The sequence below is a fragment of the Centropristis striata genome, chromosome 11, assembly GCF_030273125.1.
Source record: "Centropristis striata isolate RG_2023a ecotype Rhode Island chromosome 11, C.striata_1.0, whole genome shotgun sequence".
Classification (NCBI taxonomy): Eukaryota; Metazoa; Chordata; class Actinopteri; order Perciformes; family Serranidae; genus Centropristis; species Centropristis striata.
Genome location: NC_081527.1, coordinates 12,427,556 through 12,440,653, shown reverse-complemented (window position 1 = coordinate 12,440,653; position 13,098 = coordinate 12,427,556). Strand labels below are relative to the sequence as shown.

Here is a 13,098-nt window from a genome sequence, read left to right as displayed (position 1 = left end):
TTAATTTGATTTTTTTCCCTTCTCACCAGTAATGCCAAACAAATGTGGCAAATGTAATATTTTTCCTTTTAATCTACAATCTACAATGTCATTTACGTATATAGCGACATACATTTGAGAGAAAATACATCACAAGCAAGGATGAAGTCAAGAAGCAACACAAGAATGAGCCTGAATAAGTGGCATAGACTAAGTTGAGTCCTGTTAAGACGTAAGTGCTTTTTGGACACAAGTGTTTTTAGGACGCAATTAAGGGTAATAAGCTTGCATTTGATATAACAAAATGTATGTATGTATGTAAAAAAGCTGCTTGTATATAAGTACAACCACTTATCTTGACTCTACTTGTGGCCATATTTTTCACAATATTATTATGTTAAATTTGCCTCTGTGAAATATTTGCTAATTCTTGATTTAGGTTTGTTGTCAGTTTACACTCACAAGATGGCACATAATACACAGACAAAGGCAGTTTGAGTTTAAATCAATTTTATTGGCTCTCTATGGACCCAAAAATGGTTAAAATCTCTTAAAAAACAATTGTACATCTGGTAAACACGACAAAAACAATATATAAATTACAAACAGGCAGCACCAGAAAATATATATACAGATATATATATTGATTCTTTAGCATTTAAATAAGGAAAGGGAACACCTACAATAACAAACTCTTAAGTCACAAGGACAATAGATAATGTCACAACAAATGAGTAACAGTTATATTTCTGAAAAGACAAATGACATTCCTTCATACACTATGTACAAAACCATGCCTCTCATATTAAAATAAGTCAATATGACTTAATATCCTCAAAATCTCCACAGAAAAATTAAAGTCGGTGAAGAATATGTTTAATGTGATTCAGAATTGCAGACAGAAGATACATAGTACAAATGGTACTGGAATGGTTTTCCATGCCCCACATCGTCCTAACACATTTTCTGCATCATTGTCCTAGTTTTCACTGATTTATAACCTTACATTATGGAAAATGACTCTGTTTTAATTAAGTCATTATTTGGTCCGCACCATTAGGTTTAAATGCTTAATCAGCCAGCATTTCACTGCTACATGCATCCTACAATATAAGAGCAAATCTGTTTTTAAGCTGACAACGCTTTTCACAAGTTGCTACAAAACCACACTCATCCGCCACAACAGCCCACATACACCATTGACACCACGCGTCTGTTGATGCGTCTCTACTTGTTGGAAATCCTTTGTGGCTTACTGCACAGTGGACAGGCCGTGACTCGCCCTGTGATGTTCTCCTGACTAGGGGCCCCAGCCTCGTGCCAACAGAATGAATCAACTGCAATGTATGAAAAACTTTCCACTGCACGTTGTATTCATGTCTCTCTTTGCATCTGTGGTTCTACTTGCTGGGGAGGAATCAACTTGTCTCTCGGAGAACAGAGCAGTGGAAACCTGGAACTCGTTTTTTTAATGTGAGTTCTTTTTGCTTCTATTTTGAGGGGCCTTGGCTCTGGTGTAAGGTTGCAGAGAGACAACCAGGGAAAATGGAAACCTCTACCTCATCAACCAAGCACCAAGAAAAGAAAGAACAGTCCAAAATCTTTCTCCCCCGTCTCTTTGTCTTGACTTTTGCTTTATGTCTCTTTCTATTCTTTATGACTTGTTTACGATTGCAGCAGGGGCTATCATAATCTTGCTGGACTTCAGAGGGTAGTAGCGGCCCCTCCAGGTCTTCCAGAAGATGTTCTGCTTCCTCTGGTGCCTCTGCTTGGGAGGAGGGCTCTGGAAGTATCTACCGTTTAGGTTGGAACGACCACAGTGACTGAACCACCAACCACCTAGCAAGACAAGGGACAATATCAGGTTAGTTGTTGCCTTTGAGTTCAATTCCAAATTGGACCTTGAAATAGAAGCATTCATCTTTGTGATTGTCATATACAACTTACCGGAGAGGTGCTTGGCGCAGTGATCGCTTTTCTGATCATTGTCTTGGTCGTAGGTGGAAAATGGCAGGCCGGAGGTGGCGTCAGTCCCCAGGGCACTTTCCAAGGGGCTGAACTCGCCAGACTTCTGAATCTTGAGTGAGTACTTGGTTTCCTCTCCACCCAATTCGAAGGGAAGGCGGACAGATGCTACGTCACCACTCCAGTCGGAGAGCTTGATGTTGAGGATGTAACCACCATCTTTAGCAATGGCATAGATCTTTTCCAACCCCAACCAGAACTCTCCTAGAAAAGACAACAAAGAGTAGAACAGAAATGGTGAGAAAACTCCAGTGACTTCTGCTACCAGGTTGACTTCTGTTTGGCTTTGATCCGTTTTAAGCTTATTTACGATAAGATGCTTTTAAGGGATAGACCTTGCTTTCTCATACAGTGGTTGTGAGCGACAGTAATGCTGTGTGAACTAATCTGACACTGGCAAGGCCTTCTTGCACCTGTCCAGTTAGTGAGAGTGCGATCAAAGTCAAAAGAGCATTTACCATTTAGGCCGCCGAAGCCTTTCTTGTAGGCTTGCCAGAGCTGGTTAAAGTCCACTGAGCCATCTTGGCGCCTTTGGATGACTGTCCATCCGCCATCTGGACAGAAAGACAAAAATAGTTTGCTTAGAAGTCGAGTCTTCGTGTGCAGTTTGGAGACCTTGAACAGTTTAAAGTTGGTTACTGATTGTCTAAGTAGTTAGCAATTGTAGGCCAACCTGAACACAAAGATTATGGGAAAACACTTTCTCTCCACTTACCAGCTGTCATTTCACAGAAGACGTTAAAGGGCTCTGCGTTTATTGGCTGGATGGTGTAGACCCCGCTGGTGCTCTCTCCTCTCAGGAACAGCTCATGACAGTCTGATGGCATCCCTAGAAGAAGAAGGGGAAACAATGTTCAGACAACCAGCTCAACTGCAAAGCCCTGCAATTTAAACAGTGTGATCCCCTTTCTCTGCTGTCATTACCGTTTACTTAATCATTCACTGTCAACTCTTATTGTGGTGGAGGTTATAATTGTTTTTTTGTAAGATTGAGGTTGAAAGTTCACCAGGCCGCTGCCAACTGAAATCTGAACTTGTTTACGCATTATTAATAAGTAGGTCATTCATTTTGGGAACCTCTCTGTGACACCTTTCTCTGCACTGCGAGAGTCGACTGTCTGCAAATACGAGCAATCTTATCAGTAAGTCTGGAGAGATAAATGTGTACCTGATAGAGCCTTTGACCTCGCCTTAACAAGCGAGTGAGAACTTGAGTCTCGGTTATAAATATGACCTTTCTCCCAGTTCCCAAGCAGACTTGCCTCTTAACGCCTGCTTGTCCTTCCAGGCTATTGACTTGCATACATTACTACCCTTTACATTCCTCAACCCCCTTCTCTCTGTCACTGAGCCCCCTCCCTTCTGGCTCGTCACACATCCCTCACGTGCACAGCAGCCAGTGTGTGACGTAGCAGTGCATGGCTGGTGCATGCATGGGGTGTGATCAGAGAGTGGTAAGGGGGGATAGGGGCTGCTGCTGCAAAGGGACATCGGAGAAGGCAGTAACACAAAGCGAAGGAGCCAATTGGATGCGTCATGTGCCTAATGAGGCACAGGATACCAGTAATCCTTTTTATCATGGATGACCTCGCCATGTGATGCTTTTTAATGTCTTTACGTGACAAGAAATAAAGAAAGAAATTACACGAATATGTAATTTTTCGCCTCGCTTCGATACATTATTGTTTGATATTCCCCTGCATGCCGTTTCAATGTGAGCACGCCAGCTGACCGCAATAACACAAAACCTAATTTGTGTGTAATGATCTTTCCCCTGGAGGCGTGAACTCTTGGTGGCCAGTTGTGGCTGGAGTCTGCCTCAGGGTCAGGGGTTGTCCTGAACTTTGCCACACTTCCTATTCATTACTATGGGAGAGAAGGAGGAGATGGAGGTGGGGGTGCTGTTTGTAGGGATGGGGGAGGAGAGGAGAGGATGCCTAAGGAGGAGGAGGGATGTCTGACTCCCTTACAGATCTAGGGGAAAGGTTGCTCATTCTTGAGGGATCTACAAATATTTGTTTTTCACAAAAGGGTGGAACATCTTAAAAAGGGCGGAGGAAGGTAGTGTCTTCAGCACCAGTACAGGATATCTGTACAAAGTTCACAGATAAATATAGACTACCTTTTCCCATTTTCCACTTATTTTCCCTCCTATTTTCCTTGGCTCAGGCTCAAGGACAGTAATCTGAGGAACATTGCATGCAAGATTTGTACATAGCCGTTTCCAGGTTTTTCTCAGTAACCCCCCCCCCCCCCCCCCCCCCCCTCCCCACACACACACCAACCATCACATAAATGAACAGTGTGAGTAATCCCGTTGAGCTGTGTGACCCTGACTGAACACTCCCAGAGACCAGCGAACTTTCCCCCAGTTGAAACTTTGCCAAAGAAACTTGTTTCTTCTTTGCTCATTCTTTAAATCGTGCTGATGTCAGAGTTCTGAGGTGGTATTGTGATTTGTACTGGCTGACTGGTCTCAAGTGTTGCCTCAGCCAGGTTCACCTTTCACCTACTTCTCATCTATGACCATCAGAAACAGAGGTTTGACTCCAGTTTCATTCATCTATATTAATTATTATCTATAAATTTCAAAATGCATAGATTCCTGTTTCCTCCCATCATCCGTTTGGGCTAAACAGACCTTAAGTTAGACCAAATTTGTGATGGGTAAGTAAGCTGAAAGTGTGTCTCAACTTTTCCCCAGTTAGTGTGTATCCAGTGCAGTACAGTCTGGAATAATGCTTTCATTATGACTGCTGAGCAGCAGCTGCTTGGCGAGGCTGCACACTGTGAGCATCATTTACTGCCTTTCACAATAACTGTAAGCCACAGTAGGGGCATTGAATAAACTGAGTCTCTTTTTGACTATGTTAATTTCCCCTTTTCTCTCCACCAGTACTTTATGTTCTGATTATTGAAAAAAATAAAGATATTTTTATTTGTAGTTCCAAAAGAAGACTGCTTAATTTTTATTTTTAACTATGCTTTTCTTGGCCTTTTTATTGTCTTATTATTATCATGTGTCAGTTGAATAATCTTATTAGGAGACTAAAAGGCACAGCTTCTGCAAAAAGTCCTCCAGTTGATATTTCTGGCATCATGCTGAGCAGAGAAGCGTGTCCCAAATTGATTAGATTCCTTGATTTTAATTGCTAGTGATTTAAGCTTCTTTATGGCCTTACTAAACAGATGGCCCGCCACATTTGGCGTCAGATTTGGTCCAGTCGACTTAAGACAGTGTCAAGAGGGGATTTTGGGCGCTTTCTGGCTTTACTTACCAACTGGTGAGTCGCGTTGCTCAGAGCCACTTTGCACGTCAGTGTTGATGCTTTCCACGGATGGTCTCTGTCGTGACTGTTGAACCTGAAAAAGTTACAAACCAGTGATGAGATTATATACAACATGATAATATAAGAAATAAGAAAATCTGAGAGTTTTTCTGATGTCTTTTGGGTAACTGTAATGCTTCCTCACCTGACTCTGCAGCATCCTGATGCGCACATTCTGCTTATCAAGCTTCTCCTGCTGGAGTCTGATCCGCTCCATCAGATCATCAATGCGTTTGTTCTGAGCCTCCAGCATCAGCTAATAGAAAAATGACACAAAGGAGCACATTTAATTTTTTTTTTTTAGCATTTTATCAACTTTATTTTATGAAACTTTAGAGGACAACACCACAGAAGCACCAGAATTAACACAAAAAGGGGCCACTTGCAGGGTCTCATTGAAGCCACTCTGACATAGACTCAGGACACATTTACACCCCTCAGTGACAAGCATTTGTTCTTTCCAACGGGCTGTGGTGCGGTTATGTAACTCTCTCAGAGCGCGGGATTTTCCATCCCACTATAAAGCCTTACAGGCTCACATACTGCATTGTTAATGGTGACCTGCTTCCAGAGGGGCATATGGCCGAATACTCTACAGGTTGTAAAATGTTCCAGCTGTGAATAATTATTCACACATTGTTGCAGCTGATGCATGCAGATCTCTTTGTCTGTCAGCCCGTGTCTCCCTGCACGTATGCATGCTTGTCTTCCATGCAGTCTTGTTAACCAACCCCCCTCTACTCCACTATACCTACCACCCACTACTTGCCCTTTGTGCATTTTGATTTAGTGCCTTTGAGCTGTGGGGGAAAAGCACAGCCATAAAAAACAACCGTCCATGCATACTGTACATCCTATAACTTGAGTCCCTTTAACCATGTGCTGCAGGAAAGCAACATTTTATGCTTTGTGGTGAAATCTTGAAGTAATGAGTACAGGAATTATGTTTTGCCTACAGCGGAGCCTCCTTTTTTCTTCCCAAACTAACAAATGCCATCCTCTTATCTTAATATGCATCTTCCTTCCCAAACAAATTATGACACAGAAACACAAAAAGTTGCATTCTCACCTGGATGTTGCGTGCATCACTGTTGTTCCTGGCACCGGTGTTCATGTCAGGCAGCACAGTGTCTCCCTGCAGCATGCTGTCCACCCTCTCCTCTAGCCGGCTCATCCTCTCACTCATTGTCCTCCTTTCCTGCTGCATCTCCTCTGCCTTCTCCCTCAGCTCGGCCGTGACATTGAGCAGCTGTCCCTCTCTGTCCTCCAGTCCATGGGCTCGAGCCTTCAGGGCCTCCCCCTCCACTCGCAGCTTCTGGCTTTCCTTCCCCAGCTCAGTCACCGTGCGATTGAAGATCTTCAGCTTGGTGGAAATGTCCCTCATCTGGACTTTGGTTTTGTCCACATGCTCCTTCAGCCCCTGGCCCAGCTGCAGCAAGCCATGAGCAATGACATTCACATCGTCCCATGCTGCGTACTGTACACGCTTCTCCTTGGCACCACTGCCGGAGGACGAGCCCCCTTTCTTCTCCAAAGGGAAACCTGTGGCCATGAGCGCCACCAGGCAGAGAGTGAGAGTCGCAAGTGTTGTCTTCATTGCTGCTGTTGTCCTTAACTAAATCTTCCTTAGATATTGTATATTTTCCTGTTGCAGAAGTGTGCAGTGTCCTGTCCTGTCCTGTGCTGTCTTCTTGACTTGAATTTGTGAGCTCAGGCTCCTGGCTGAGCAGTCCGAGCACTTCTGTTATATAGTTTCACAGCCCTCAACTCTAAGCTGCAGGCTGCCTGCCATTGGCCAACCGGGAAGAGGGAGGGGTGCAGTTACTCTCAGGTTTCTCTCCCTCCTCCACCTCTCTGTTAACTATTCATGTCAGAGGCGGAGGAGGGACATCATATAACAAAAAGATTGGCTTTCATGTCTGCATTGTGGGAGACCAGAACTACATAATCCACAGGAGGAAACTAAACCGCTTATATCTCCAGCAGTGAAACGAATGTATCCCTTCATTGTGCTGTATTACTAAATTAACACAAGTGTAATACGAGGTGGTTCTGATTGCTGATCTATTCATCAGCACAGGCCCAGGGGCCCAAAGTGTTAGCCCCCCACAGACTTTAACTACAAAATGTCACTAAAAGAGACACATACTGACCACAACAACTGTGAAAGGGGGGAAACTGGCCACAAAGAAACCCCAAAAAGTGACTACAAAGAGACACAAAATGACTACAAATGTGTGGCAAAATGCCCATGAAGCGACACTAAACGAGTGGGGCCTTATACATATCTGTGTTCAGGGGCCCTTAACCCCCTCATGAGCACAGAGACACCCTGACATTAGTTATTAGTAATAAAAATATCAATAGTAAAAACCCAAATAAACTCATAAAACAGAGAGTGTGCCTGTTTTGTTTTTGTTTTCAAAGGTCATATTTGATCCAAAACACATCACAATGTATCTGTAGAAATTATGTTTAACAATTCATTTTTAAATATCAGGTCACATCATTTACAGTAAACTGGCCTGATATAAAGTAAAGTGTTAAAGTGAAAGTGAAAGTGGAAATTGCCATTATGGACTGTGCTGTAAGTGGACCACACACAGATGAAGCCCAGGCCTTTATGGAGCTGACTCGCCATGAGGTGTCATGAGTAGAAGATCTCTATGTACACCATGTCCTCTAATCTCACTTAATTTATCAAACCTTTCCATTTGGTTCATGTAGCGATATTAAGAACATAATTAATTTGTAAATGAATTTGGTGTGTATTTAAGTTTGTATTATCTAACAAACTAACGTCACTGTATCCCAGATCAGACACAGTTCGGCTAAGATTTTACCAAAATTTCACATTAAATACTAATATAAATTATCTTGTTTGCTTCCAATGAATTAAATGGTGTGAAACTAAAGTCTAACTTAAACATGTAAATGTTCAAGAGAAAAATAAAGAGATAGTTTTCTCATAAAATGGAAAAAAATAATTCCGGTAGAATCAGGGAACATTGAACATATGAAAGAAATACTATTTCTTTACAGTATAAAATGCCAACATAAAATTATATAGCTTTAAAGTTCAGTTATTCTGACTTCCTGTCATAAGAGAATTTTTTCTTTAATCCTTAATTTCTCTTTAATTTCACCAAATGAATGAATAATTTTCACAATGATTCCAGGAACCATAAGAATGTAAATGTTTTACTATGTTTTTGGACTGATAAAGATGAATGAAAAATGTTTCTAAAAGCTACCATAGAAATAATATATTCAAATGTTACTATGTTATTGGACTGATAAAGATGAATGAAAAATGATTCTAAAAGCTACCGTAGATATAATATATTCAAATTTTACTATGTTATTGGACTGAAAAAGATGAATGAAAGATGTTTCTCAGAGACACAGTGGAGCACATCAGTAGTAACAATATGGCCTGAGGTGCTCTTCAGTAACGATCGGCTGCTGGGAAGCCATGAGGACTGTGAGAATTAGGGGAAAGTTCACAGCACAGAGAAAGCCCACATTGCGAGGCCGTAGGTTTTTTTTTTTTTTTTTTTTGTAACAACCTCCGCCGGGGAGCTCGTAGGCCGTACGTGATCCGGCGCAGATCACAAAGAAGCAGCCGGTTTAACCCTCTCCTGTCAGGCCAGACTAAGTAGGTGAAAGGTAACTGCTGACAGCGCGGAGAGGGGAAACTCAGTGCAGGGGAATTACAGGGCTCGCACTCACGTAGAATCTGGTTTGGAATGTAACAAACATGCATTATTTCGCTTGCATGCATTAAATCCTTGGCAGAGAGGGGTTCCCGCTAGGACAACCAAAGACTGCTGTGTTCCAGTTAAAAATAGATGTTTTTCTGAGGTCAGGACAGAGAGATTTGCCTTTGTTTGTTCAAACTTACAGGCTTGTGTATCAATTGCAGTGATGATTTATATCCTTTCAGTTACAATATAGTAGGATTATCACCAAATCTTTATTATCACAGTTTTTTATTTGCTGAAATATTAGGTGAAGGAAGAAGAATCTGTCTGCAGCAGGTACAAGCAGGAATTTGGCATCTTAAAAAAGACAGAAAAGAAAGGAAACTCCCTACACACACGTGCACAGACACAGACACACACGCGCGCACACACACACACACACACACACACACACACACACACACACTTCTTTAGAGATATACAGTAACAAGTCAATTCAAGGTTATTTATATAGTACATTTCATACAACAGGTGTAGAGTCACTGTGCTTCAATAAAAACAAAAGAAACAAAAGAAAATAGGCAAATATCATAGACAAACTAAACAATATATACATATATATAAAAGCATTAAGTTGAACTTAATGACTGTCTGGTACTTGAGCGTCGTGATTGTACATGTATAGAGTGTATGTGCCTTGCTACATTCTTCTGGGACATTACAGAGCTCAGCAGGTATGTGAGCAGGCTGTACAGTGGGAGATGAATGTCTGCAGGCCTTCACTTTTGGCTCCTTTGTGCCGATGTCTGCGTCATGTTAGGCAACTGGAGAATTTTTTTTTCCTTTAACAGGAACATTAAAATTTTTAGATTATGTCGGTAGTGGTTCAGATGAATCGCAGCTGTGAGTCAGACAGAAGGAGCTGCTCGTAACAGACAGTGTAGGTTTATAGAAATGGCCTTAGGTTGTTTGGGAATGTTGTCATCCTGAATCTGTTGTGCGATGCTGCAGTTGGCATGATTCAGTCTACAAATCCAGTTTTGCTTGTTGTTGTAATCAAACTGTAATTATTGGATGAATCATGATTGTTGGCCTTGAAGACAGAACAAGTTATATAAATGTCTAACAAACCGTCAGCTGCTCTTGACTGACTGTGACAGTGGTAGAAGATCTTATACCGAAGTAAAAATAGCAATTCTGTAAAAATACTCAGTTACAAGCAAAAGTCCTGCATTGTGAATGCTACTTAAATACTTTATTAACTCTCCTCTTGTGTTGTGGGTCAAATTGATCCATCTCAAAGTTTAAAAATCTAAAAAGAAATTGTTAAAAGTATTTTTTCAGTAAAAGAAATAATTCAAAAATATATAAAAAAAAACAAAAAAACAATGTCATGTAAAACCATTGTATTTTATATGTAGGTCTTTCAAATGTACATACAAAAAAGTTTTAACGCATTTTTTAAAATGTAAAACGAGTCAATTATCCCATTGAACCATGATCTGTGAGAGAGGTAAAGAACACCATTGCACTAAATATTGATTTAAAGGCTTAGTAATGGAGTTATTAATGAAATATAAACAATGTTTATTTTGATTGTTTAGTTTCTGACACTTTTGGATAATTAAACATGCTCCGGGTTATTGCTGTTCCTGAAAAAAACCCCAACATAACAGGAGGGTTAAAAAATGTACTAAATGAATAGTCACTTACAGTATTTTAATTTACCTAATCAAGGTGAATTAAAGTTGGATATTTTAATCTGTGCGATTGTCCCATATTTTGTAAGATCATGTTTTGTTTTATATGCAAAATTTTAATCTGTAATATAACTATTAACTGGTGTCTAAAGTCAAAAGCACAGCAGCACAATACAAGTTTCTAATAGAAGAAAATGGAAATACTTAATTAGTAGCTCACAATATTACTTAAGTTAAAGTATTTGAGTAAATGTAGTTACTTTCCACTGCTGGATTGCAGCCAGAGAGGAATTAAACCATCTTAAACCAGACAATATTTTATTTGTATCATGTCTACAGTAATGGGTGCGTCCAGTAGGAATTTGTCTCTTAAGCCACACAGCCGTATGTTACTGATCATCACTGGATCCACATCTCCCCACAGCTGCTGATTCAATTTCCCAAAATGGCCGCTCCCAACTCTAGCCGACATGGTGACCTTTTACCCAGATTCCAAACACAGAACATCTGTAAATCCCAGTGCAGCCCCCAGACTTCGTCATGTACGAGGGATGGAAAGACAGAGGAAGAAAAATTGAAAAAGGAAGAAAGAAAGAAAGAAAAAACAGGTGGTGGAGCCAGTTGGAGCTGTAAACCTCTGGTTCTCATGGATAGACTGTGATCTATGATCTTTTTAGCATTTGGGACTATTTTATTACGTTTTGGGGTTACATTTTTCCACTTCTGTTTGCCAGAAATACATATCTGAATATATTCCATTGAATTAAATAACCTGCAAGGAAAAAAGCAATATCCAGTGTCACTGACATTCAGATCAGATCTATGACATCTCAGCATATAATAATAATAATAATAATAATCATAACTTTATTTATATAGCACCTCTTAAAAATAGCAGCTTACAAAGTGCTTCAACAGAGAGCAATTCATTGCAAAGAGAATGATGTCATAAGGCTAAAAACAATTCTTACATTAAAAGAAAAACAATAAGAGACAGAGAGGAACAATCACAAGACATTCTCAGATACACAGAAAATAAAAGGTAAAAGGAGTCAAAAAGTAAAAGGTGAAGAAGTAAAAAGGAGTAGTAAAATAGAAAGCATTACATAAAAGCAAGTTGATCATTTGGGTTTTAAGAAGTGATTTAAAAGAAGTTACTGACTCTGCGTGCCTTATCTCCTCAGGCAGCCCGTTACAAAGTTGGGGCGCTCTGATGGAGAAAGCCTGGTCACCTTCGGTTTTCATATATATGAATATCTATTTAAACCCATTAGATTATAACACCTAAACCATGTCCTGGGATTAGTCACCTGCAAACCCTAATTTCTCCTGTAGTCAGACAAATGTCACCTGCTCTATGTTCCTTATTTCTGATATCATGACATATTCATGATGGAGGCAGTGACCTTTTTAGCTGAGTGCGTGATGACTGAGGGCTATGGTTAATGAACGGAGCTCATGACTGCCTTGTGATTGAATAGAAACATCAGTCAGGATGGACTGGAGAGGTAAATCTAGAGGAGCTTCAGTGAGGGACCCAAGCAGATGCTGCTTTCTAGGCGTGACATTATCACAACTTAAGAAGAAATAAGACAATATACAGTCGTGGAAAAAAATATTACACCATTGTTTTCTTTTAATTTCTTGTTCATTTTAATGCCTGGTACAACTAAAGGTACATTTGTTTGGACAAACATAATGATAACAAAAATAGCTCATAAGAGTTTAATTTAAGAGCTGATATCTAGCTATTTTAAAATTTTAAATTTCTTGATTATAACCAAAATCATAATTATTATTATTATTATTATTAACAAGAAATTGAAGAAAACAAGGGTGGTCTAATAATTTTTTCCATGACTGTAGCTGTTGCGAGATTTATTTATTTTTTGTTTGGTATGTGTTGAGGAATGCACAATATGTTACCTTTAGATTAGATGGATGTGAGGGCCTTTTCCTGGTGTTCCAGTAAGCCATGTCAGTGATCAGCATGCACTATCAGAACCCTGGAACTGGAAATGGTGTGCGGCCATAATCAAATAGTAGTGACACCTGTGCTTGAGTCTCCCCCTGCTGGTCAATAGAAAGAATGCAGGTTTAAAGCACTGCATAATGCATAAGCCCTTTTCATACTGCAAAAGTGCACTAATGAGCTCTGTGGTCATTACGCCTTAGCACATTCATACTTATTCTGCAAAGATGTAATATTGGCGTCCATTCACAATGCAGTCCAGCATGGACTGGAACAAAGTGGGAGGAGACGGTAGTGCCATGCAACAGAGCAGCGACCGAGTGCATTCAAAACAATAATGGCAGAAGAACTGCCCATCGTGCTGTTTCTCACTGTACAGATTCTACATG

At 40.4% G+C, this 13,098-nt stretch overlaps 1 protein-coding gene across 1 annotated transcript; it reads right to left on the bottom strand.

Annotated features, from left to right (window-relative positions):
• Positions 1-478: 478 nt before the first annotated feature.
• On the bottom strand, positions 479-7,075 carry angptl4 (angiopoietin-like 4). The gene is made up of 7 exons (XM_059345322.1): positions 6,403-7,075; positions 5,479-5,589; positions 5,283-5,367; positions 2,720-2,833; positions 2,463-2,558; positions 1,927-2,208; positions 479-1,818 (listed from the first exon to the last, which is right to left on the bottom strand). The coding sequence occupies exons 1-7, from the start codon at positions 6,928-6,930 to the stop codon at positions 1,634-1,636; spliced, it is 1,401 nt and encodes a 466-aa protein (XP_059201305.1). The 5' UTR covers positions 6,931-7,075; the 3' UTR covers positions 479-1,633.
• Between the last annotated feature and the right edge of the window lie 6,023 nt (positions 7,076-13,098).

Excerpts from the sequence above, each read along its gene's own strand:
- angptl4 (XM_059345322.1), bottom strand. The coding sequence starts at position 6,930 with ATGAAGACAACACTTGCGACTCTCACTCTCTGCCTGGTGGCGCTCATG. Across the intron at positions 2,834-5,282 it reads GCAACGCGACTCACCAGTTG|GGATGCCATCAGACTGTCAT; the intron begins GTAAGTAAAGCC and ends TTCTTCTTCTAG. Across the intron at positions 1,819-1,926 it reads CTGCGCCAAGCACCTCTCCG|GTGGTTGGTGGTTCAGTCAC; the intron begins GTAAGTTGTATA and ends TTGTCTTGCTAG.